Genomic DNA, 27863 nt, shown 5'->3' with positions numbered 1-27863 from the left:
TGATATTCCTCTACTGCTTCATAATAAAGTCAAATCGATCGCTGACTGTACATATGAACGGACATAAAGTCAGTTGTCATTCAGGCAGTCTGTTGATATGGAAGAAATGCAAATCCTCACAATCCCCGATTCCATCTCTCAAAACACAGAGGAACAACCATCATCTTAACATTGCCGGCACAATGTTGCAGACCAGTCGCTCCAAAAAACGCCACAATCTAGCGGACATATAGACACCGGATTGTCCTCGAAGGCAACGTTAGCATGTCTCAATTAATAGTAAAGGAATCTGTCAGGGCTTTGCACCTGTAGCAAAAAGCAACTCTGCCAATATTTTAAAGCAACATCTTCTGCCAAGTAGTCTCCAGTCCATTGGACTTTGATGTCTCTTCCTTTCTTCATAATAAAATTCCATTCACTGTACTTTGATGTTCCTTTCTTGTGTCATAATTCAATCCCGTCCTCTGCACTTTGATGTCCTTTTCTTGCTTCATAATAAATTCCAGTTCACTGCATAATAATGCTCTTTCATACAAAGTGATATAATCTATTTAAGTTCGATGGTCTTCTTTTGCTGTCTTAAACTTTTTTTTCTTTCTTCACTTTAAACACTTCAAATGAACACAGTCACTTTTTTCACAGACATTCTTCATACTTTTCCAAGGAAAATCCAGGACTGCATCTTTGGCTTGCCTTGACACTTTACACCATTTTCTTGCTTCACCTTGCAGCTCAAACTGAATGAAAATGAACTGGTATAAGTACTGTAAATAAGCATGGCAACAAGAAATATAAATTACTCCTGTAATTCTGCATATATGTAAGAAAGAGAAAAACATAATTACCTTTAAAAAATAATTCTTTTCAAAATATCGCGAGGAGTGTAACTTCTAGAAAAACCGTACAAGCGTGGTTCCAGATTTAATAATTATTCCACTTCACATAATAGACTGTATCCATAATAATATTATGAATGTCTCGAAAAATTCAAGTTTTCGACCTTTTCTATCATATACATACATTTGCTTATAAAAAAGTGTACTTTTACCACTTCATATAGTCTGAATATAGAAAGTGTCAATTGCATGAATAAGACATGATTTCATATCAACATATTTCATATTAAACTGATTTATACACATCTTTTCTCTGTTTATTTTGTGGCCATGTTCTACATTTATATTTTAATTCAAATATGCTATATTATTTATTATATGTGCAATAATATCTGGGTAACCAATCAGGGATGGGATGGGCCTGGTCAGGATGAAATAAGATAGGATGAATGGGAAGAAATGGTATACACAGGACAGATATTCCCACCCCCACAAAAAGTATCAATTCCAATGATTTACATTTTTATGTTATTTCTTCACTTTAAATGCTATAAATGAATACAGTCACTTTTATGGGTCACATTAACATCAGAATATCCTCTCTTCATTCTGAGAAAATCCAGTCCGTCCACTGCACTTAAATAAAATCCAAGAAGATTGCACTTTGATGTTTCTTCCTTTCTCCATAATAAAATTGAATTAATTGCACTTTTATGTTCCTTCCTCATGTTCTTTCTTTTCTTCCTGAGAAAATCCAGTCAATTAGAATTTGATGTTGTTTATTCGATCCTGTCCTGAAAAAGTTTAATTCATAACACTTTGATAATCCTTCCTTGCTTTATGTTAAATCTAGTTGATTGCACTTTGATATTCCTCTACTGCTTCATAAAAAAGTCAGATCAATCCCTGACTGTACATATGAATGGGACATAAAGTCAGTTGTCATTGGCAGTCTGTTGATATGGAAGAAATGCAAATCCTCACAATCCCCGATTCCATCTCTCAAAACAAAGAGGAACAACCATCATCTTAACATTGCCGACACAATGTTGCAGACCAGTCGCTTCAAAAAATGCCACAATCCAGCTGACATATAGACACCGGATTGTCCTCAAGGTAACGTTAGCATGTCTCAATAAATAGTAAAGGAATCTGTCACGGCTTTGCACCTGTAGCAAAAAGCAACTCTGCCAATCTTTTGAAGCAACATCTTCTCCCCAGTAGTCTCCAGTCCATTGCACTTTGATGTCCCTTCCTTGCATTTCATAATAAAATTCCATTCACTGTACTTTGATGTTCCTTTTCTCGATTCATAATTAAATCCAATCCACTGCATTTTAATATTCCTTTCTTCCTTCTTAAAAAATCTTGTACACTGCACTCTGATGTCCCTTCTTTTGCTTCATAAAAAATCTTGTCCACTGTTCTTTGGTGTCGCTTTCCTGCTCATAACAGAATTCAGTTAACTGCATTATGATGCTCTTTCTTGCAGCCTGCAATGGTCACAATAAATTATTACATTAAATAAATACTACAAACAAGAACATGCACAAATTTTTTTTTTTTATTTTTTTTTTTTTTTTTTTTTTTTTGTATTTTTTGTATTTTTTGTAAAAACAACAATCACACTACACACACTACCATACAAAACAAGCACACATGACTTTTCACACATTCTCCTTTTCACTCCTGGAAAAAAACCAGTACCGTGCAAAGAAGATAGTTACCATAAATACTAATGTTGCAGGGTCCTGGAAATTGCTGGGTCCTGGGACAATCCAGTACTGCATGCAATGTTTGCCATTATTATCAAAGCCTCCTTGGCTAATTTAGTATTGTCTTTTTAAGTATTTATAGTACACATAGTGTTACTGGTAACATATAACACAAGCTTTCAAACTCCACATACACAAACAACATACACATACAACAACAACAATCACACCACACACACTACCATACAAAACAAGCACACATGACTTTTCACACATTCTTCTTTTCACTTCCTGGAAAAAAACCAGTACCGTGCATAGAAGATAGTTACCATAAATACTAATTTTGCAGGGTCCTGGAAATTGCTGGGTCCTGGGACAATCCAGTACTGCATGCAATGTTTGCCATTATTAACAAAGCCTCCTTGGCTAATTTAGTATTGTCTTTTAAGTATTTATAGTACACATAGTGTCACTGGTAACATATAATACAAGCTTTCAAACTCCACACATACAACAACAACAATCACACCACTTAACTAAGAAATGGTTTCAAAGAACTGGCAAGAAATCTGACTGTTTAGTATACATTTAACACCTTGAATAAATGTAGTTTGGGCATGATTTACAGATAGATATGATAATGTTTGATGATAATGATGATGATAAATGATAAGGATAAGGATGATAAGAATGATGATAAAACAGATGAAGATGAGGAGGAGGAGGTGGAGAAGGAAGTGGAGGAGGAGGATGATAATGACTGATGATGGTGATAAGCAGTGATGCCAATTCTGTTTCCTTGGAAAATCCACATACACCGGTGGGTTTGCCCAACTCCCCTCCTAAGACCCTGACAACTATCAGCAAACTTTTAGTTTTTTAAAAGGCTGACAAATGGCATGGGGCGGAGGAGGGGAGGGGGGATTGGGACTAACCAACAAGTGTCTGCAGAAAAATCAAGTACTGATGACTAAACAGATGATGATGATGAATAGAGAAGATGATGATGAATAGAGATGATGGTGATGACCAGATGATGATGACGATGAATAGATGATGACTAGATGAAGATGATGATGATGAATAGAGAAGAAGATGATGAAAAGAGATGATGGTGATGACTAGATGATGATGACGATGAATAGATGATGACTAGATGATGATGATGATGACAGATGATGATGAATAGAGATAATGATGATGATAAGTAGATGATGATGAATGGTTGAGGATGAATGGATGATGATAATGAGTAGATGATGATAAATGGATGATGATGATGAAGACTGGATGATGATTGATGGACATGAATGATAAGCAGTGATGCCAGTTTCCTTGGAAAATCCACATTCACCGGTGGGTTCGCCCAACTCCCCTCCTAAGACCCTGACAACTATCGGCAAACTTTTAGTCTTTTAAAATAAACTGAGAAATGGTTGTGATTATAAAACATGCTATATTCAAATTTATTATTATTAGTAGTAGTATTTGGTTATCAGAGATGAGCTGTCATCTTCAGTCATGTTCTGCAAGAGCTGAGCAGACTAAGGTGTTGGTCTATAGGCATGTTTCTTTGTCATGGCCACAGATTCACTTCCCGTCAATCTAATTTCTCTTTTAAGAGAAAAAAGACGGCCCCCAACAGCAAGGAAACAGCAGCCATGACCAGAAAAATGCAAACAAACCATCACATAAGCCTACTCGACCAACGCAGAACATGATGGAAAATAAGAGTACATCTTTGATCATGTTCTAAATCTTGATGCTGACAAATGGCATGGGGCAGAGGAGGGGAGGGGGGGATTGGGACTAACCAACAAGTGTCTGTAGAAAAATCAAGTACTGATGGCTAAACAGATGATGATAGATAGATACAGAAGATGATGAACAGAGATGATGGTGATGAAAAGATGATGATGACGATGAATAGATGATGACTAGATGATGATGATGACAGATGATGATGAATAGAGATGATGATGAATGGATGATGATAATGATGAACAGATGATGATGCTGGCTAGATGATGATGATAATGTGCAGATGATGATAAATGGATGATGAATGGATGATGATGATGAATGGATGATTATAATGATCAATGGATGACGACGAACAGATGATGATAATGTATGATGATGAAGTAGCTTAATGTTAAAGTATACTAAACACCCTTATTTCTGTCATGTTCTCCTCAACCACAAGAAGGGAGGAGGTGTGAGGCCATTGGCTAATCATAGGACTTAACCCCCCTGCCCCAAATAATCTGCATAGGCACATGAGGTCGACGGGGCCTAGTTGACCTGCGTGGGACAAAACCCTGTACATCTAACTCTGGCCTACCCTCAGGATTAACCTCTAATCCCTGAACCACCCCTCCCAGAGACTCCCTGTCTCTGGTGTTCCCTGGGAATACCTGGGATACCTGTGGCACAAAAGGATCGGGCACCTCTACCTCTGGGACAAGAAGAGGTGGGAGAGGCACCTCTACCTCAGGTACAAAAGGGAAAGGATCCACCTGGGGTACAGGACCCACCTCATGCTCCTCAGGATGGCCACCCTGAGGAGCCCCTTCCCCAATACCTTCGACGTCAGCGGCGGGCGTATCCTCTGGGATTACCGCAACATCTACAACAGGGCGGACGGGGTCCTGGCTAGCGAAGGGAGTCACCTCAGTAGACAGCTCCTCCGTCACAGCCAAAGCAACGACCTCATCACTACCGGGAGGTAGTGCCCTCATAGCCTCGGTCACCTCAGTACCTGAAAGTAGAAAAAATATGTAATAAGAAAAAAGCAGCCTTGATTTTGTACATAATGCTCTAGTCATAAATTTAATCCTGAAAGTTATAAAACTGTTGTAACAAGACTTTCAAATCCATAATCTCTTAAATATCACATAATGATAAGCCTTCAGAGCACACATTTTTAATACCAGCACCCCATTAACCAAAATTAGGAAATCATTGTGATAATTATCAGTAAAAGCAGCAAACTCTTCAGCAACAAAAAACAACATCACCTTAAACAATATACATGTAAACAATGCCACATTTTTACAATCTTGAAACATTGTACATACTAAACAGGTAATACCTGGTTACTGATATGGAATACAATGCCATTAAAATCACTAACAGCAATCACAACCAATTTCACATTTTTATCTTCCTAAGAATATTCTTACTTTCAAATTGATAGCACCTTGTAAATTATCAGAAATTTTGTTTAAGTATCATCATCAGCATCACCACTGAAAGTTAGCAGTAGTAACTGTATCATCATCAGCAGCAGCAGCATTAAAATTTCTAAGAATAATCTTGATATTAAATTGACAACCATTATGCGTAGTAAATTATTTAGCATTGTGACTTTGTTTCTATCATGAACATCTTGATCATCATTTTCACCTTTTCAGACCAGTGACAATAACAGTTGAATAATTAAGAATTCGAAGCAGCAGTCATCATTACTATCATCAGTATCAGCAGCAGCAGCAACAGTGATAACACAAGCTTAAACAATTCCAAATTCTGCATCATCATCATCATCTACAGTAGCAGTAGTAGTCACAACAAGAGCTGTCACAGGAGACAGCATGCTAGACTATTTCGATGCTTGACAGTGAAACTGGGCACATTTGAGGAAACTGGAGCCCGTCACTCCAGTGTGGAGTGAATGAGTGAGTCCTCGGTCATAAGTGTGACACATCTTCTCAATATGGTTAACATTTGTGTCAAATTATTTTCAAATCCCTTGATAAATGGCACAGTTATGGACCAGACAAGAAACACCTTTGACTTCTGAGTGTGACCTTGAACTTGGAATTAGGGGTCTGGGTCTTGCACATGACACCTCATCTCAATATAGGGAACATTTATGCTAAATAATTTCAAAATCCCTTCATCAATGGCAGAGTTAAGGACTGGACAAGAAAAAGACCATGTTAACCTTTGACTTGTAAGTGTGACCTTGACCTTGGAGCTAGGGGTCTGGGTCTTGCTCATGACATGTCGTCTTATTATGGTGAACATTTATATCAAGTAATTTTAAAATCCCTTCATCAATGGCAGAGTTATGGACCGGACAAGAAACAGAGCAGCAATCACAACAACAATCACACTAATTCCACATTATAGATTTTCAAGCAACAGTTTCAATGTCAAACTGATATTGCAATACAAAGTTACAGTTATCATCATCATCAGCAGCAATGGCAGTCATGAAAACAAGCATAAAACCCACATTGTGAACCTTCAATCAGGATTATCTAGATCAGATTCATTTGCCATACAATGTTATAGTCATCATCATCCAACACCAGTCACAACAGCAAGCATAACAAGAGCTGTCCATAAGACAGCCAATGCCCGACTATTCATATTATTGTCCCAGAAGCAGGAAAATGGTACCCTACATGTTAAAATATTGATAGAGTTTCTATCCAGTATCTGCATTAGTTTTGGAGATAGAAACGTGCATGCAAAACTTTAACCAGAACTTTCTAAGTCCTAAAGGGGGCATTTGTGCCAAGTTACATCAAAATCCCTCCATGCATGAAGAAGAAATGCTCCACACAAAGTCATCATTGAATTTAACCTTTGACCTCCAAGTATGACCTCGACCTTTGAGACAGGAACCTGTGGTTTGCACATGACACTCCGTCTCACTGAGGTTAACATTCATGCCAAATATAAACGAGATTGCTCCATGCATGTCAAAGTTATGGTCCGGACAAACAAATCCTGACAGACGCACGCATGCACTGACACACGCATGCACATACACCGAACAGCCATTTGGACAACTATGTCTTCGCTTCTGCAAGCTGGCTCAACAATAAATTATCTTTCGGAAGTGTTCAACAATAAATTATCTTTCGGAAGTGTGCAGGTTCATAATGTAGACCACACCACACAGATACCCACAAACTTTTCTGTCTGTACTATGTTTAGATTTTAATACAAAATGAAATATTTTTTATAGTAAAAAGTAGAGTACACTTTGGAATAAGAACAAACACCAGTGTAGATTATGATTAGCCTGCACATCCATGCAGTCTGATCAAGATCTGCAATGTTTGCCATTCAGTCAGTATCTTTTAGGTAAGCACTCCTTTTAAAGGTGGTCAATCACATTTAAACAACATTTAATGACATTTTTTACTTTTTGTATATTCTGGTAGAGAATTATTTAAGGAACAAAAAGACTGATTACATAGAGTTAGATTCCTATTTGAAATGTATATTTTATTATTTTTATAAAATTTTGTAATTACTCCCCTCTAATATGAAAGTATATAAAAAGCTGGGTATTTCTTTTTATTTCGATACAATGTCTAGTTTTACATTTGCATTTGATAGACATTTCAACTATTGAACAATCTGAACCAAAATGCAAGTTTAAAAGCTGTGTGTAGCTTCTGAATTAATTTATTTCCAATCTATCTTGGTTACGCAACCAAGATAGGCAAAGGGAGGTAATAATAATTTTTCAAACTTGCATTTCTAATGAATTCCATCTAAATACATAATTTTTAATGCAAATATTTTACAAATATATTACAAATATGTCTAATATTTATACATTTCCTTAGGCAAAGTATGTTTATCAAATTTATACTTATGATAAAATAACTCTATCTTGGTTGGGCAACCAGGATAGGAAAATGATATTTTAAAAATACCTCCAGTGAAAATCTAATTTGTATTAAGTGTTAAGTGAACATAAATGAGTGTAAATGATCAGATGCTAAAGTTTCGAACAAATCCGTTACATGGCCAAAATCTGATTATCCACCTTTAACAGTTAATGGTGTATTCCAACCTGAAAGATGGACAAGTTCATTATAGAAATTTAGCAGGGCTTGGGTAAAACGTTTGTACAGAAACCCTATATAGACAATTAGTCCATTACTTGACAAATATAATTTTTTGCAAAAAGTTGATCAGGGCTCTTACCTACTTTGTTTCTGCACCAAGACTTTCAGTGGCAGATTCTAAATAATTTTTTAGTAAAGTCTTTTCATACATAGTCTTTGATGAATGTCAATTAACAGATTATAAATAATCACTGTTCAATGTACACAGAAATATCAATTCAGTGACTATAAATTTTTATTTAAAAAATGTTTTACTTCTCCTGAAGTTTGAAACTGGAGTTAAAGGCACTGAGGATGAGAGCAAAATTTAAAGAACTTGACTGTTGAAGCCCAAAGGACAGGAACAACAAAAAGAAGAAACTCAAAAAAAAACAAGAGCTTCACTAATGGTGACAAATGCCTGCCGCACCACCCTGACCTTTGACCTGGTGACCTTGACCTTTGACCTGGTGACCCCAAAGTCAAAAAGGTTTGTGTACTCAGTAAGTATTATCAGCATGTGAAGTTTGAAGGTCCTGGGTGCAGTAGTTCGCGAGTAAAGTGCCTTCATGCAAAAAGTTAACATTGGCCCCTGTGACCTTGACCTTTGACCTGGTGACCCCAAAGTCATTAGGGGTCCTGTACTCAATAAGTACTATCAGCAAGTGAAGTTTGAAGGTCCTGGGTGCAGTGGTTCGTGAGTAAAATGCCTTCATGCAAAAAGTTAACATTGGCCCCTGTGACCTTGACCTTTGACCTGGTGACCCCAAAGTCAGTAGGGATCCTGTACTCAATAAGTACTAACAGCATGTGAAGTTTGAAGGTCCTGGGTGCAGTGGTTCACGAGTAAAGTGCCTTCATGTAAAAAGTTAACGTTGTGATGAATGTTTTATGCCGGATGAGGTCGTGTTATGCTATACAAATTCAGTGTTTTTATTAATTTTATTATTCATTTATTATTGGCTTTATTATTCATTTATCTTTTGACTGCACTGGCTATTTTCAGAAAAGGCATTTTCTATTTTTCTTAATATAAAACATTGGTAAAATTTTGAACACTTTTAGGAATAAATTCTTTCCCAAGCCTACTTCAATAATCTCTTAAAAGCTGTTTCTTTAGTATCTTTGTTCTACAAGCTTGGCATCTGATAAGTTAGTTCCTGGTTTCACTTAAACTGTCTCAAAACCAGTGACATTTAATTACATAGTCAGCTTAAGTGTGATAACAATCAAGGGGTACAAAGAAAGTACAAAGTGCTTAGCCTTCTAACATAGCTCTGTGGTTTGCACACTGGCCTTCCAATCCTGAGGTCAGGGGTTCGATCCCCAGCAGCTACTCGGAAATTTTCAGAAACGCTTTTCAGTGTTTCCCACCCAACTAGAGGTGTACTGGTCAGGAACCCAGGCAATTCTTGCATGTATCAGTGCTAAACACTGGGCATGTTAAAGAACCAGGCTGTATATTCGCAATGAGCTAGGTTTAGTTAGCCAGACAAGCCTGTATCTGATTTCTGATCTCTCTATCCTGGGGGCTTTGTCTCACTCTGTCCCTCTGGTCAGATCGCTCTGTGTCTGTACTAGTAGAGGATGAATTATACGCCCTGTGTGGCTGCATTTGGACTATGTAAAGCGCCTTTGAACGTGAAATTGATCATGAAAAGGGCGCTATATAAATCTGGTATAATAATAATAATAATAATAATAATAATAATAATAATAATAATAATAACATCTTTTAAGTAGAATTCTTATAAAAACTTTAGCAGTTAAGTAAGATGACTTAGATTAAAAAATTATGGAAGGTATTTCACACTTTTTGAAGCCATAAACAAGGATTTTTCAGCCCCACCTCACCAGAAATGCTAAGTTTCAATTGGTCAAGGAATGTTGACCAATGGACAGTGAGAGAACCCCTTAAAACATCCCTTTTCCAGCAGGCAGTATCATTCTGCCTTATACTTTTATGACTTAGTGCATTAAAGCCAGAAAAAGAGGATATAATCTTTCTTATTATATTTTTATAGGTAAGTGATATTTTTTGTGTTTGTTTCTGTATATATCATTTTAGTTTAGAATTATGGTTAAGAAATTCATCTGTTTTTTAAATATTATAAAAATTGACTATGGTTTAATAACTTAGAGTTCTAATTAATTTGCTAGTCGTGTTAGAAATTGTTCGTTAAAATTTTGGACAGTTTAATGTCAAAACGTCTGTCAATAGTAATCGAAAACTTCAGGTTTTGCCGAGGATTCTTAGATATCCGAAATTTTACTGAGGATTAATAGATATCCGAAATTTTGCTGAGGATTCTTAAGATATCCAAAAAGAGTTATTCTGTGGAAATCTTTCATGATCTCAATTTTATTTGATATATTCACACTTGTTATAAGCAAAAAAAAACAAAACTTTGTTGTATTATGTATGATCATTCTGCCTTATACTTTTATGACTTGCTGGAAAAAGAGGATAATAATCTTTCTTATTATATTTTTATAGATATTCCTCATTAAAACAATCTGCCCCAAGTCCGGAGCAGAACAAATGAACAAATGAATGGATAGACAGTTGAAAACTAACATGACTCCCTTAGGGGGCATAAAAAAATTTCTAAGTCCATAAAAATCTTTTTACCAGGTAAAGTTAAGTCAAAACACATCTAATCAAAGCACTAAAAGTGCTGAATGTGGCGGGCTTAAATAGAAGACAAGCTAGTGGAAAACTGAAATATAACGGAAGATTATATTTTAAAATTTCGCTTTCTCAAAACAGTGAGATTTTAAATTTTAATTATAATTTGCATCTAGAATATAGACGTATCATTCAAAATATATTTTTCTCAGCGAATCACATTTGTACCACGTGCCTGTTCAATATATCCATTATATATTCCGTAGTTTAGACAAAAAATATACTAAATTAAATGCATATATGTCATTTTCTTCAAACTTTCACCAAATTGAGCTGCTTTACTATCGGATTTATTTCATTGAAAATTGGATGAAAAACATTTAAGTATAAAGTTAGAACAAGATGCTGTCCAATTTTCTAAGTGTTGGACTCAGAATTAGAGCTTTGCCAGTAAAACTTAAAGGGGCATAATAGTATAAAACTTTGAAAGTAACAGACCTATTGAACCCTGTATAAAACTTTAGCCAAATATTCTAAGTTTAAAATGGGCATAACTCAGTCAAATTAAATCAGAGTTATAGGGATTATTTCCCCAGGTGTAGATTTTGATAGTAAATATCTGTTTTAAGTTTCAAGTCAAAAGATTTAATTGTAACAAAGATATTAAACTTTATCAAAAACTTCGGAAAGTCAAAAGAATGCAACATTGTTATATATATTACATATTTTCTAGCCGCATTTTCAAACTAAAGCATAATGGTTACATTCTACCAATTCAATTCCTTATTTATTTCATATTAATAACAAAACATTCAGACCTCATTTTCAGCACTTTAGAGCATTTCAATGATATGAAAACCATATATGGTCATTTAGTATAACATGTCTTCTTATCAAAAATAGAAAAATATTGACATGTTATGTTGTATATAAGAAAAATAATCTGTTCTGAGAAACATCACCGTCTAAAAATGCCCCAACGAAAACAGCCATTTAGCAATTACGCGTAGGTAGACATTTTTCGCAAAGAATAAAACTTATTCCAGGAAATTTACAATGAAAATGGTCTAGATCTATCATGGTTCATACAGACCTTCCCAAAAAAAATTCAAGTAGTTTTCAAGGAGTTTTCAAGTAGTTTTCCTCCTTTTTCAAGGACTAAAATGGGCGCAATGTCACTGTTGCTGAGACATGAAATAACCAATTTAAATCCAATTTAGGACAAAATTAAACAATGTAACACAAGATTACCTTCAACGCATCGCGGATAAATTACACATTGTGAAAATTACTTGAAAGAGCATAAAACCCGTAAAGTACAGTACCATACCGTACTATCGCCGACTCCGTGGCAGGCCCTAATGGCGGTAACGGTTGTTTTGTTTTTTTGTCGTTTTTTAGTTTATTTTGGTCCGTTTATAATGTTTGTCCGTTTTCACTTCGCACCTGACGAATTTAAGTACTATTTGCCATCTTTTGTACCTTTTTTCCTAAATTCAAGTAGTTTTCAAGTAGTTTCTGACTGTTACAAAATTCAAGTAGTTTTCAAGGAGTAGGCATCAAATTCAAGGACTTTTCATGGCCTGTGCGAACCATGTCTATTCTCAATACAATAAGCAATAAACATAAGCCAAAAATTTAACTGTCACCTCCTCATGTCACTCATTATACCAGATTTCATCCATAGCATGGAACTACATTTTGGACTACTTCACATGTAACACCGAGTAGTCACTTCTGGTTTGGTGTAATCCGTCCTAATCATTCAATTACACACATGCTGTATGCCAATATTATTACCTTTTTTCACAAGTTCACTTTGCAGTGCATCTGCAGGTCAATTTTTTTCAATCCCAGGTGAATTATTTTTAATGCAAAATGGCTTATACATTCAAATTTAAGGTTGTTATTAGTCACTCGAGAAGCAAATCAAGGCAATTATATTTCTTCGCTCTTCCCCGAGTTTAACAGAAACCAAAAAATATTTAAATTATTTTTTAGCTCACTTGACAGGGCGCTCGACTATTCAAAGAATTGACTGAAGAATGGGGTCAAAATATTACCTCAGATTTTCAGACAAAATAAAACAAAAGAGAACAAGAGCTGTCCATAAGACAGCCAAGCTCGACTATTTGAAATATTACCCAGAATTTTAAATATCAAAAGTTCAAAAGGGGACATAATTTGACCAAAATGCATATCAGAGTTATTGGACTTGATGCTATCAACTAGTTTTATAACCCCAAAGGCACACATGAAGTTTCAATTCAATACCTGCATTAGTTTTGGAGATAGTAACTTGAATGTAAAACTTTAACCAGAATTTTTTAAGTCCAAAAGGGGGCATAACTTGCCAAAGGTACATGTCAGAGTTATGGGACTTGAGTCAGTGAGGTTGGTAATTGATCTATAAAATGAAAAATTAAGTTTCAAATCTATATGCCTTTTGGTAATAGCTGTATGTACTTGCACGCAAAACTTTAACCAGGATTTTCTAAGTCCAAAACTGGGCATAATTTGGCTAAAATTAGGTGGAACTTATGGGACCTGAAGACACATGTGAAGTTTCAAATCAATATCTGCATTAGTCTTGGAGATAGTAACTTTGATGTAAAACTTTTACTTGAATTTTCAAAGTCTAAAGGGGGGCATAATTTGCTCAAAATAAATGTCAGAGTTATGGAACTTGACCCTGTGAAGTTTTTAATTGACCTAGAAAAAGAAAAAAAAAGTTTCAAAGCTTTATCTCAAAAGACTTTGTCAAAATGTGGACTGGTACGAAAAACTTGACCAAGATTTCTAAGTCATAAGGGGCCAAAATTCAGCCAAAATCCATAATGGGAGTTATGTACACTTGCCTATAACTGGACATGGTGATGGCAAACAAGTGTTAAAAGTTTCAAAGCTTTATCTCAAAAGACTTTGTCAAAATATGAACTGGTACAAAAAACTTAACCATGATTTCTAAGTCAAAAGGGGCCATATTTCAGCCAAAATCCTTGATAAGTTATGTACACTTGCCTTTAACTGGACATAATGATGGTAAACAAGTGTTGAAAGTTTCAAAGCTTTATCTCAAAAGACTTTTTCAAAATGTGGACTAGACTACGAAAAACTTAACCAAGGTGTGACGCCGACACCATGGTGAGCAGGATAGCTCTACTTATTCTTCAAATAGTCAAGCTAAAAACTGATGAACAACTTTTCAATTTGGTGTGGCCTTAGCAGCGGCATTTGCATCTATCATATTTGGATATATGATATCACACCATTACTTTCACAGAAAAAGGTGAAAATTATCCTGAATCTTAGCATCACCATCACCATCCACAACAGTAACACTAACTATATTTGAACATCAGTCAATAATTGTATAACGGCCTATTTAAAACCTAACATCATTTTGATGCTAAATTAACTCATCAACATGACACTAAAATACATGTCTCTTCTTAAAACAAAAGGGTCATGATGACCCTGAATTGCTCACCTGAGTAATATGAACTACATATTTCAAATGCCAAAATGATGATAATATATTAAGAAAGTCAGAAGGTCACATTCATGGTCAATGAAATTCAGTTTTACGATTTGTGTGCAAAACTGTGTATGTAAATTTCAAGGCTGTATCTTAAAAAACAAGAAAGTAGGTCAAGGTCACAGTCAAGTGACATCATATAATTCGGGGTCATCAAATTATAATTAAACAGTCTTGGAAATAGGATCAGACGGTTTTTTAAGTATTTTTCCTATATAACTCACATAATAACTAAGTGACCCCAGGGCAGGGCCTCTTCACCCCAGGGGCATAATTTGAACAATTTTGGTAGAGGACTACTAGATAATGCATCATACCAAATATCAAAAGCCTAGGTCGTATGGTTTCAAATGAAGATTTTTAAAGCTTTTTCCTATATATAAAACTTGGAACCCCCAGGGCAGGGCCTCTTTTCACCCAAGGGGTACAATTTGAACAATTTTGGTTGAGGACCGTAAGTCAATGCTACAAACCAAATATCAAAGGTCTACCGGTAAGTGTTCTGGTTTCAGACAAGAAGATTTTTAAACTTTTTTCCCTATATAAGTCTATGTAAAACTTGGGACCCCCAGGGCAGGGCCATATTTGACCCTAGGGGGATAATTTGAACAATCTTGGTAGAGGACCACTAGATGATGTAACATACCAAATATGAAGCCCTAGGCCATGTGGTTTTGTACAAGAAGATTTTCAAAGATTTCCCTATATAGGTCTACCGTATTTTCCAAAATAAACGCCCCCGGGGGCGTTACATTTTCCAAAGAGGTTCATTTGAGGTAAAAAAATAAATTTTTTTACAAAACTTAAAAACATCATTCAAACTAACTGTAAAGTGTTTCTGTGTTGTTTAATCCCCCCAAAACATATTTATTTGGCATCCAATTTAATGCAGTGTGTTTTTTATGCATTTAAATATGGTACCTCATGTATTCCATGTCTGGCTTTTTGACACACTTGTGACATTACACATTACATCATGACCCAAACAGCTGTGTACTCCAATAACATTTTCCTTAGTACATGCGGGTAGCTAATAGCGCAATACACAATGTCAATGGTTTGACACGCTGATGTGCCTGCTTTTAAATTAAAAGTTCTTAAAACTGCCGAAGAAAAGGGTGGAGGTGTTAATTAGAGCGGGAGGGACCTTAATTCGGGAAAATACGGTATATAAATCATGTGACCCCCCGGGGCAGGGCCATATTTGACACTAGGGGGATAATTTGAACAATCTTGGTAGAGGACCACTAGATGATGCTACATTCCAAATATCAAAGCCCTAGGCCATATGGTTTTGTACAAGAAGATTTTTAAGTTTTCCCTATATAAGTCTATATAAACCTTGTGACCTCCGGGGCGGGCCATATTTGACCCTAGGGGGATAATTTGAACAATTTTGGTAGAAGACCACTAGATGATGCTACACACCAGATATCGAAGCCCTAGGCCCTGTGGTTTTGGACAAGAAGATTTTTAAAGTTTTTCCTTTCAGTTGCCATGGCAACCAGAGTTCTGCATGGAATTCAATTCTCTGAACAATTTTGAAAGGGGGCCACCCAAGGATCATTCCTATGAAGTTTGGTGTAATTCTGCCCAGTGGTTTTCAAGAAGATTTTTTAGAAATTGTTGACGGACGCACTTTGCACACCGCACGACGGACATTGAGCGGTCACAAAAGCTCACCATGAGCCTTTGGCTCAGGTGAGCTAAAAAAAGCTAACAGCTAATAATCTGTTTAAAGGCACTGACCTTCAGATTTGCCTAACACAATTAAAGTTGGGTCAATTATGAACATTAGAACACAAAGTTTTTCTAAAATAAAACTCAAGAAAAAAAGATGACCATGCTGGGAATCGAACCCAGTCTGCCGCAGCAATAAAGATATTTTCCCTTCGTCATAATAAATAGCATTATGACGGAAATAGTGAATTAAATTATGGCTTCAAAATATAGATATTTATAATCGAGACAGTTTACCTGGAGTAAAGCTTTAACATTACAAGCGATTTTCAAATTTCATCGTTAGAAGTAGTAACAGCAAAATTTCATGTTTCCGCAACTTATAGTTGTTTGTAATTAAGTTTTAAAACATTCTTAAGAAATATAGCATTTATTTCCAGATATATCTAAAAATATCTATTTTCTTTTTTGTCCAACGAAGCTGCGGCTAGCCACTTTAAAACCTATAATACTGCCATGTCAACTATCAAACTTTCAAACATCCACATCATCAAAACAACAAGATGTTACAACAATAATCAAATATCAAACATATATATCAGAATCATAAAATCCTGTAACATTTTTAACAAGAGGGTCATGATGGCCCTATATCGCTCACCTGAGTTTAATTGCTTTCTTGAAAAAAATTCTTTGCTAAAGCTAAACAAATAACCCCATGGGGTGGGGTCAATTTGACCCCGGGGGTCATGATTTGAATAAATTTTGTAGAAGTCTACTAGGCAATGCTACATGTCAAATATCTAAGATCTAAGCCTTCTGGTTTATTTTTAGAAAATTTTTGAAGATTTTCCTATGTAAAATCAAATGACCCCTGGGGTGGGGTAAATTTTAACCCCGGGGGTCATGATTTGAACAAATTTTGTAGAGGTCCACTAGGCAATGCTACATATGAAATATCTAAGCTCTAGGCCTTCCGCTTTATTTTGAAGATTTTTCTATGTACAATCAAGTAACCCCATGGGGCGGGGTCATGTTTGAACAAATTTTGTAGAAGTCTACTAGGCAATGCTACATATCAAATATCTAAGACCTAGGCCTTCTGGTTTATTTTTAGAAAATTTTTGAAGATTTTCCTATGTAAAATCAAGTGACCCCTGGGGTGGGGTCAATTTTGACCCCAGGGGTCATGTTTGAACAAATTTTGTAGAGGTCCACTAGGCAATGCTACATGTCAAATATCTAAGCTCTAGGCCTTCTGGTTTATTTTTATAATTTTTTTGAAGATTTTCCTATGTAAAATCAAGTGACCCCTGAGGCGAGGTCAATTTTGAACCCGGGGTCATGATTTGAACAATTTTAGTAGAGGTCCACTAGGCAATGCTACATGTCAAATATCTAAGCTCTAGGGCTTCTGGTTTTTGAGAAGATTTTTTAAGATTTTCCTATGTAAAATCAAGTGACCCCTGGGGCGGGGTCAATTTTGACCCTGGGGTCATGATTTGTACAAACTTGGTAGAGGTCCACTAGGCAATGCTTCACACCAAATATCTAAGCTCCAGGGCTTCTGGTTTTTGAGAAGAAGATTTTTAAAGTTTTTCCTTTTGGTTGCCATGGCAACCAGAATTCTGTATGGAATTCAATTCTTTGAACGATTTTTAAAGAAGACCATCCAAGGAACAACCCTGTGAAGTTTCATCAAAATTGGCCTGTTGGTTTAGGAAGAGATGTTGTTTAAAGGAAAGTGTGGAAGGACGCCTGCCGGACGGACGCCGGACGGTGAGCGATCACAATACCTCACCCTGAGCACTTTGTGCTCAGGTGAGCTAAAAACTAACAGAATTAAATTATCAGTGACTTTGGTACTTTATCATCAGTTGTTATTACAATACTTCGTAAACATGAATCTTTTCTATTTCTGAAGATCATTATACTACTGTTTGCAGATCAAATTGCCCTTTCGCCTTTTCTTAAATCGATAGACTTGTACCTTTACGTCACAAAATCAGCAATGCTGAAGCTATTTTTTGATCTTGTCTATACAGGTAACTCCGCCTTTCCGATACGAGTAAAAAATACTGAATGCACTTGTTTACACTGGCCGCATGACTGAGAAGTGACGATTTAAATACTCATAAAAACTGTTGGAATGGGTGTTTAACCCGATTGTAACAAATGTACCAGATATAATCTTTATTTAGAATTTAAATGAATCTTGCCAAAATGCACACTATATTTAAGTAGTGTGTATGTGAAAAAAAAGATACTCTTATATATTACATGCCTTTTTCTGCCTAAATTTCAGTACCTTTTGCTGCAGAATTTTCTTTTAAATAATGGTTCTCATGTTTAGTTTTCACTATAATTATAAAACGTGCCTGACTCGAGTTGTTGGATTCGCTCATCACTGATTGAAGGGCATAAGTTTGAATCTGGGAACCGACAATGCCTTTTTAGTTGAAAAAAGTCGTCAATTTTTTTACATGGAATATGTGAGTGACTTAGTCTAATTTGACGAGATCCTAGGAAACAGTTACGAATTGTTTTCTCCACTAGAAAAAATTGTCATTGCTAAACTTGGGTTGAAATGCTGATTTTGTTGCGCATATGAGATAAATTCAAATAAAACTTACATGTACAATGTATCAAAAAGGAGTCCAAATAATTGTACCCAAGAGTTGAATATTGTTTGTTTTTTGACTGGTCGATATCCCCTTTAGGTAGACAACATAAAATATCAAATGTAAAATCGGTCTTCCCGAGGTCTCATTATTTAGACTAATCAAAAGGCGGATTCAATTACTTATTAATTTATGTAAAAGTTATCATAATTCCCCTTAGCATGATTAACGTTACACATAAAGTACAAGCAAAACAAGAGGGCCATGATGGCCCTATATCGCTCAACTGTTATCATTGCACTTGAGGACAAGAAGGTCCTCAGAAAAAATATCTAAGTCCAAAGGACAGGAACAACAAAGGGAAGAAATTTAACCAAAAAGAAAAAAAATCTTACAAGGTATAGATATGTTAAAATACACCTAAAAACTGGAGGTACCATCCATGTTGTACCACAGAAAACTGGTCTTGTGTTTTCTCTACAGCCAATAATAAAAAAGTTACCAAAAAAGCTATTTATAGTAACGTAAAAGGGAAGTAATTAAAAAAATAGATATTGTAAGTGGACAAAAGAAGGTTCTGCCAAATAAATCTGTTGACATAAATGAAATTTCAGATCAGTATCTTCATTAGTTATGGAGATATAACAATTTTAATTTGAAATAAAGGGAGGTAATATGACATAAAATCAGTCCATAGTTATCTACCCTGATTGTCTCAGTCCAACTAATAACAATAATGAAATTTCAAATAAGTCCTGTAAGTACTTACTGATATAAATCCATTTTGATTACAATCAGGGGAGGTAACCAGATATAAAATAACTCTGGAACATATGATTGGATCTGATTTGTCATGGAATCCAAGATTTATTGTTGTTGAAAATATTGATCTTATGGTGATACAAGTTGTGTGCAAGTTTGGTTAAAATCAAATCATAAATGAAGCTGCTATTATGCAGACAAGGTCAAAATAGCTAATTTTGGCCCTTTCAGGGGCCATAACTCTGGAACCCATTACGGGATCTGGCCGGTTCAAGAAAGGAACCGAGATCTTATGGTGACACAGGTTTTGTGCAAGTTTGATTAAATTCAAATCATAAATGAAGCTGCTATTGTGCAGACAAGGTCAAAATAGCTAATTCTGGCCCTTTCAGGGGCCATCACTCTGGAACCCATAAAGGAATCTCGCCAGTTCAAGAAAGGAACCAAGATCTTGTGGTGATACAAGTTGTGTGCAAGTTTGGTTAAAATGAAATCATAAATGAAGCTGCTATTGTGCAGACAAGGTCAAAATAGCTAATTCTGGCCCTTTCAGGGGCCAAAACTCTGGAACCCATAAAGGAATCTGGCCAGTTCAAGAAAGGAACCAAGATCTTATGGTGATACAAGTTGTGTGCCAGTTTGGTAAAAATCAAATCATAAATAAAGCTGCTACTGTGCAGACAAGGTCAAAATAGCTAATTTTGGCCCTTTCAGGGGCCATAACTCTGGAACCCATACTGGGATCTGGCCAGTTCAAGAAAGGAACCGTGATCTTATGGTGATACAAGTTGTGTGCAAGTTTGGTTAAAATAAAATCATAAATGAAACCACTAGCGTGCAGACAAGAAATAGTTGACAGACGGACGGACGCACGGACTGACAACGGACGAAGGGTGATCACAAAAGCTCACCTTGTGACTATGTGACAGGTGAGCTAAAAAAACCAAAAACTTTACATGACAGTGTTCTGTTATTTATCTTCAATTATTTTGGTCCTTTTAGAGTGACTGTCACAAATATAAAACAAACTTGCATTGAATTATTTTGACTTATGTGAGTCTGTAACTGGTTCTTTCCATGAATGAAGACAATGCTTATCAACTGCCTGTATGTAAATTACTGAAATAATGTTTTAACTTCAAATAAATAGTAGATAAGTTCACATACACGTAAACCCCACCAAAAAAATAAAAAACAAAAAACTAGATCTATATTAATGGAGTTAGATCTGCGATAGTTAAACTACAGAAGACTCTGCAAAAGTATGAATAGTCAAAGACAATAAAAATTCATGCAAAGCAAAATATATTGTCTAGCATACAATAAGAACATATTATCGTTATTTAAAACTATTGCAGCCGAGTACTCCACATGTTTCTGTAACAAAAACGCCCTCTTTCGGGTTAAAATGTCAAGACAAATTTGTGCAAAATGTCACAGAGCTACTGTCCATCAAATCTTGCATTATCTCCATTCAGATGTTTGAAAATGGTACCATAAATGTAACAAGAGCTGTCGGAGGACAGCAACGCTCCACTATTCAACAGCCTTGTCAATTGAATGAATACAAAAGTTGAAAAAGGGACATAATTTTGTAAAATGCAAAGTAGAGGTATTGAACCTCTGTACTGCATGTCATATCATGACAGTGAACAAGTGTGTGAAGTTTCAATCCTTTCCAATTTGTGGATACTGAGATACCAGCTTACATACAAAAACTTAACAAAAAACTGCTAAGTCAAAGGGGCATAATTTTGTAAAAATGCCAAGTAGAGTTATGGGACCTTCACAGTGCATGTTAGATCATGACAGTGAACAAGTGTGTGAAGTTTCAATCCATTCCAATTAGTGGATACTGAGATATCAGATTACATACAAAAATTTAACCAAAAACTGCTAAGTCGAAAAAGGGGCATAATTTTGAGAAAAAAGAGAGTAGAGTTATGGGACTTGCTTAGTGCATGTCAGATCATGATAGTGAACAAGTATGTGAAGTTTCAATCCATTCCCATTAGTAAGTACTGAGATACCAGCTTACATACAAAACCTTAACCAAAAATTTCTAAGTTGAAAAAGGGGCATAATTTTGTAAAAAAGCAAAATAGAGTTATGGAACCTGTGCAATGTAAGTCAGTTTGTCACAGTGAATAAGTGTGTGAAGTTTCAATCCATTCCCACAAGTGGTTACTGAGATACCAGCTTACATACAAAACCTTAACCAAAATCGGGACGCGGACGCGGACGCCGACGCATGGGCGAGTGCAATAGCTCACTATTCTATGAATAGTCAAGCTAAAAAAAAGAAGGCAGCAACAATAAATAAAAAAGTACATTATTACGAGTATAATATTATATTGTTTCCTGAAACAATAAGCAAGCACTTGTATACACACCCTATTACCTGATGTCCACCATGCCGAGGAATACGGCTGCCACAGAGGTCAGAAATCAATAACGATGAGTAGTGGTGTTAGTCTTTTGAGCTGTATTTTTTCATTTCGTCTTTCCATGAAAATATTCTGGTGCAAGCATATGTGTAAATGCCTTAACATATTACAGAATTAATCCTGGTCGCCAACTTTGCGAAATAAAGAAGTATTCAGCTGTTTAAATTGGACGTTTATTAAAATTGATGCGAAAATCATATTCAACGGCCCAATTCGAAGTGTTTACAAAATATTTTGATCAAATTTACCTCACAAGTCAAACGACCAATCATCTGGGGATAATCCTGGCAAGTTTCAAGTCTGTCCGTACATCTACACCGACGTTATGACCCTCCAAAGGGACCCGGGTATAGTCACGTATGATAAACTTTACCGCAGAGGGCATTTTTAAATGATGCCCATCCCACCGAGGAGTCAAAATATAGGATATCGTTTACGACAGAGGGAAATTTTGTGTAAAAATATCTATTTTGGCCGTTTGTTTTGCTTTTGAGACCTGGGAGGTCATGGAATTATTTGTAGTATGCATTGTTTATACTTGTGTTTAATAATGGGCGATTTTCAATGGCGAACTCCGCTGTAACACGGTGGTAATCAGTCTAGATTGAACTTCCATCTATCTTCGACGTTGTTTTGCTACTATAAGTCTTCGTTTTGTTAACTCAATTTTGTTTCAATTTCTTAAGATTAATTTTAATAAACGTCCCTCGGCGTGGTGGACATCAGGTAATAGGGTGTGGTATAGTCTGCTGAACAAATTTAAGATTATTTTTTGTTTTACTTTTTATAGCTTAAGTTATGAAATCTGAAAAAATAGAGCATAGATACTTGTCAGCATAAAAGCCAGGTTTTTTTTCCGGACGTTTTTATAGCCGTTATTCGGCCATATTCCCAATGACAAAAAGTATGTTTTTTTCCCAAAATGAGTGCAAAAATTCCCAATCTACATTCTGAAAAAAAAGTCATCAAAATTGCACAAAAACTGACCAAATTATGGACAATTTTATAATGGAAGTATGTTAAAGATGTTCTAAAATGTGAAACAAGTGTATGAGAAAGTGCTTAAACACATCCTTACTTTATCCTATGGGACTAAATATTTCCCAATTTGGAACATTTACGCGTCAAAATTCCCAATTTTGGGGGTATAGGCTATGTTCCCAAATCAGCTAGAAAAAACCCTGAAAGCAGGCTTGCGACATCTGCTGCTTTTTAATAATGTAGATATACAAAAAATAATAAATGTTCAACTTTAATATTTTTTAAAACCCCATCAGGGTGCCAAATTTGCCCAAAAGATGTCAAACTTACACGACAACAACAATAGGATTAATTAAAATTAAAACTAGAGATGCTTTGAGAAAAGCGCATGTCTCCCACAACTGCAACATTGGCTATGATAAATAGATCCAATCAGTAATAAGGGCCATAATTCAAAAGTGCCTGGGAGGATTTGGCTAGTTATCGAACTTGGCCGAGGTCTCATGTTCAAGTTTGGTGAGGATCAGATCAAATTCTAGTTTTTCTCGATGGATGTGACGAGTGGATCCAATTAGTAATTCAAGGGCCATAATTCAAAAGTGCCTGGGCGGATTTGGCTAGTTATCGAACTTGGCCGAGGTCTCATGGTCAAACACATTTTGTTCAAGTTTGGTGAAGATCAGATGAGAAATGTTCGACTTAGAATGCGGACAAGCTTTGTGACAGACACACACACACACACAGACTGGAGTAAATCAATATGTCTCCCACACCACTGTGTGGTGGGAGACATAATTCATCATTATCAACGATGTAGATGCAAACAGTCCACTGCATGGGCAGCAGTTTATACTGAAGGGTATGGGTATAGGAGAGATCATGTTTGTATACAGATCCGTTGTATTTTCTATTTTTAGAACTGATAAGACAGCGATCAGGTGGGCAGAGTGACTGTTGCCGAATGTCCATGTTTTTTTGTAAACAGTGATGTCTTTCTAACGGCCTAAACTTTCTTAAAACATAAATCATAACAATATTTTTTATCAATGCAAAGGTTATAAAACAAGTGATTTATTCATTACTTTTAACTATTATTTCGAAATGGATGAATTATGAACACTTAACTCAGTGTTTTTCTAAAAGTTTTGAACATCACTACACCGCTATCAAATTTATATGTCATTTAAAACGATTATTCATTTAAAAAAGATATTTAAATACAAAAATATGAAAATTGTACATATTTCAAAACTTTTTGAATTTTTAGAATCCATAAATGAGAGAAACAGTTATTAAGAAGTAAAATTCCTATCCCATACACAATGTAAAAACATTTGTTTTGCCCACCACCAGATAAACAGATGTTGATGCATGACATCACGACAATCTCTCCTATGTTTTATTTTTATATTGGTTGGTCATTGCATATTATCGCTAAATTTTAGAAAAGGGGTCTGTGTCAATGTTATGTTCATTTCAATAACAAGGATGGTATCTGCTCGATTGACAGAAACAATGAGAATGCCTTCCAAAAAACGCTATAATTTTTAAAAACTTTGCTTCCAATTTTGTGGAACAAAAGCATTGCATGGCTAACACACAGAATGCTTGCATTTCTTTTTCTTAAAATATCATGGTCTTAAAATATCTTCATTTTCACGACAAATCATATTTTTCCCACAAAGATAGATAGATATTAATAGAAATTTGACAGTCAAACTAATCTGACATGTACAGTTTGTTTTATATTTGACGGTCAAACTGTGGTGGCTGCCAAAGTCAGAAATAAAAAAGCAGCTACTCAGCCACAGTAAGCCTGTCTAAAATTTGACATGGATATAGTCACACTGGCAATAGCTTTCGCAGAAGCGGTGGTTCCAACGCCGCTGCTGTGTAGGATTCATCGCAGAAGCAGTGGAGAAATATGGCCGACTGACTACATTTATGCTATCATCGGTACGTTTTCTAATGACCTTTTCACGTTTGACTGAAAACAACCAGTGAGACAGGAGCCCGACATGTGTACTCTTCCAACCAGAAACACTTGTTCAGTGCAATTCTTTGTCATTATTGAAAACACTTCTGTACAGTTTGACGAGGGACTGTCGTTTTTGTAGAATTCCCATTAAAAATGGTAAAATTTTGTACAAAACGACCCCTGAGCACATTTGCAGCAAATCGCAAGTTCAGCCCGGTCAAGCAAAAAATATTTCTTTGTAAAAGGTGAATATTCATTACAGGCATATGAAAAAATCGACCAAAAATGATTCCAACGCAGTGTGCGGTGGGTAAATTGCAACGCATTATGGTGGATCTTGTTTGTTTAATGTTCGTTATGGACTTTTAAGTAAACAGCATTTTCCTGAGATTCTGATTAGGATAGGTCCATGAAATCACTTTGACATCAGACAGCAACAGAAACTTAATGTTTTAGTAATAATATACTATTGATTTGCACTTCTGTTCTGTTGAATCTGAGGCCAAAGCGTTCTTGAGTTATCATCCGGAAACCATTTAATGTTCAGGGTCACTGTGACCTTGGACTTCGACCTACAGATCTCAAGATCAATAGGGGTCATCTACAGGTGATGACCAACCTTCCTATAAACTTTCATGATCCTAGGCTATCATCCAGAAACTAATTGGTCTACATACAGACTGACCGACAAACAGACAGACTGACAGACATCTGCAAAACAATATACCCCTCCTTCGAAGGGGGCATAATAAAATGATATTGTTGAAGAAGAGGTAAATTAGCCTACTTGTAAAATGTCTTAACTCCAGTAACACAGCTGCTTAATGGCATTTTGTTAAAGTATGCTACATATTAGTAATTGTATTGTACTTTAGTCAAGTTGGTTTATCATATGATGCCAGTTGTTAAAATAGAAAATTAATATGGTCACTTGATATTATGCATTTACGGATGTGAATCGATGTCATATTTATTCTAAACATTCAGTTTCTGTTGCTACCTAATGTGGAAGTGATCTCATGTTCCTACCAAATCAAAATTCTGGGAAAATGCTCTTTACTCCAATTTAAAGGTGGTCAATCACATTTAAACAACATTTAATGCCATTTTTTACTTTTTGTATATTCTGGTAGAGATTTATTTAAGGAACAAAAAGACCCATTACATAGAGTTAGATTCCTATTAGAAATGTACGTTTTATTATTTTTTATAAAAATTTGTAATTACTCCCCTTTAATATGAAAGTATTTAAAAAGCTGAGTATTTCTTTTTATTTCGATACAATTTCTAGTTTTACTTTGCATTTGATAGACATACCAACTATTTAACAATCTGAACCAAAATGCAAGCTTTAAATCTGTGTTTAGTTTCTGAATTCATTTATTTCCAATCTATCTTGGTTGCGCAACCAAGATAGGCATTGCGCAACCAAGATAGGCAAAGGGAGATAATAATAATTTTTTAAACTTGCGTTTCTATCGAATTCCATCTAAATACATAATTGTTAATGAAAATATTTTACAAATATATTACAATATATCTAATATTAATACCTTTCCTTAAGCAAAGTATGTTTATCAAATTTATACTTACGATAAAATAACTCTATCTTGGTTGGGCAACCAGGATAGGAAAATCAAATTTTAAAAATACCTCCAGTGAAAATCTAACTTGTATTAAGTGTTTAGTGAACATAAATGAGTGTAAATGATCAGATGTTAAAGTTACAAGCAAATCCCTTACATGGTCAAAGTCTGATTATCCACCTTTAAAGTCAATAGCAAAATTAAGGAAACAAGATCTACCTTAATGCGTTGTAACTGTACCCAATGCACACTGCGTTGGAATGATTTTTGGTTGATCATTTTGTATTCTTGCAATGAAAAATCATCGATTATGGAGAAAAAGCTTTTGCTTGACAGTGTCAGACTTACATTTTGCGGTAAACGTGCTCAGGGGTCGTTTTGTACAAGATTTTACCATTTTTAATGGGAATTATACAAGAAAAAAAGTCCCTCGTCAAACTATACAGAAGTGTTTACATTAATGACAAAGAATTGCACTGAACAGGTGTTTGTGGCTGGAAGAATACACATGTGGGCCCCCGTCTGATTGTTTTCAGTCAAACGTGAAACACTCGTTAGAAAAAGTACTGATGAGAGCGTAAATAATTTCAGTCGGCCATATTTCTCCACCATTTCTGTGACGAATCCTCCACCGTCGAGGCGTTGGAACCACCGCTTCTGTGAAAGCTAAGCTTAGGCCAGTGTGATTGTTGAGGTATGATCTTACACATTCAATGCTAATACTTTTCAAATCTTCAGTAAAATACGTAATAAATATATGGTTGTGATTATCCAGTACATGTACATGTATATAAATCACAGGAGTACAGTATCAGGAGTTGGTAGCCGAATGTACCCAGTGCGAGTTCGAGTCCGCCAGCACAATTTTCTTAACTATCTATCTATCTATTTATACTGCAGCACTCCTCTCTGCGAGTATTATGTGCAGCTCTGAACTGCACATGCATGAACATTCAAATATTTCCAAACAGTCAGTAAACATACATATCTCTTTAACTCTATAATTGAATTCATAAGAAGATAAAGAAAGCCACCAAGATTGACTGAAAATGAAATACTGAAAAGTGAAAATCGAAAATGTACTTACAAGTCCCACCCTCGCCCTGCGACTGGCCAAGCCGCAGGGCAAAAGACCTCAACCTCTGGAACAGGGAAGAACAAAAACTGTGAACAGAAATCCAGCAACTGCTAAGAAAAGCCATCTTGATAACTTTGTTAGTCAATGTGTAATA

At 35.6% G+C, this 27863-nt stretch overlaps 1 protein-coding gene across 2 annotated transcripts; it reads right to left on the bottom strand.

Annotated features, from left to right (window-relative positions):
- Positions 1-899: 899 nt before the first annotated feature.
- LOC123541497 (uncharacterized) lies at positions 900-27863 on the bottom strand. 2 transcript variants are annotated; one of them, XM_053527359.1, is made up of 3 exons: positions 27719-27863; positions 5136-5312; positions 900-2329 (listed from the first exon to the last, which is right to left on the bottom strand). In XM_053527359.1, the coding sequence occupies exons 1-3, from the start codon at positions 27831-27833 to the stop codon at positions 2295-2297; spliced, it is 327 nt and encodes a 108-aa protein (XP_053383334.1). In that variant the 5' UTR covers positions 27834-27863; the 3' UTR covers positions 900-2294. The 2 variants fall into 2 exon arrangements, with proteins under 2 accessions (XP_053383334.1, XP_053383333.1); XM_053527358.1 differs by having other exon boundaries at positions 900-5312.

The sequence above is a fragment of the Mercenaria mercenaria genome, chromosome 16, assembly GCF_021730395.1.
Source record: "Mercenaria mercenaria strain notata chromosome 16, MADL_Memer_1, whole genome shotgun sequence".
NCBI lineage: Eukaryota > Metazoa > Mollusca > Bivalvia > Venerida > Veneridae > Mercenaria > Mercenaria mercenaria.
This window is presented reverse-complemented; position numbering and strand designations above follow the sequence as displayed.

Coding starts and splice junctions, on each gene's coding strand:
- LOC123541497 (XM_053527358.1), bottom strand. CDS start 27,833: ATGGCTTTTCTTAGCAGTTGCTGGATTTCTGTTCACAGTTTTTGTTCT. Junction 5,313..27,718: donor GCAGGGCGAGGGTGGGACTT/GTAAGTACATTT, acceptor TTCTACTTTCAG/GTACTGAGGTGACCGAGGCT.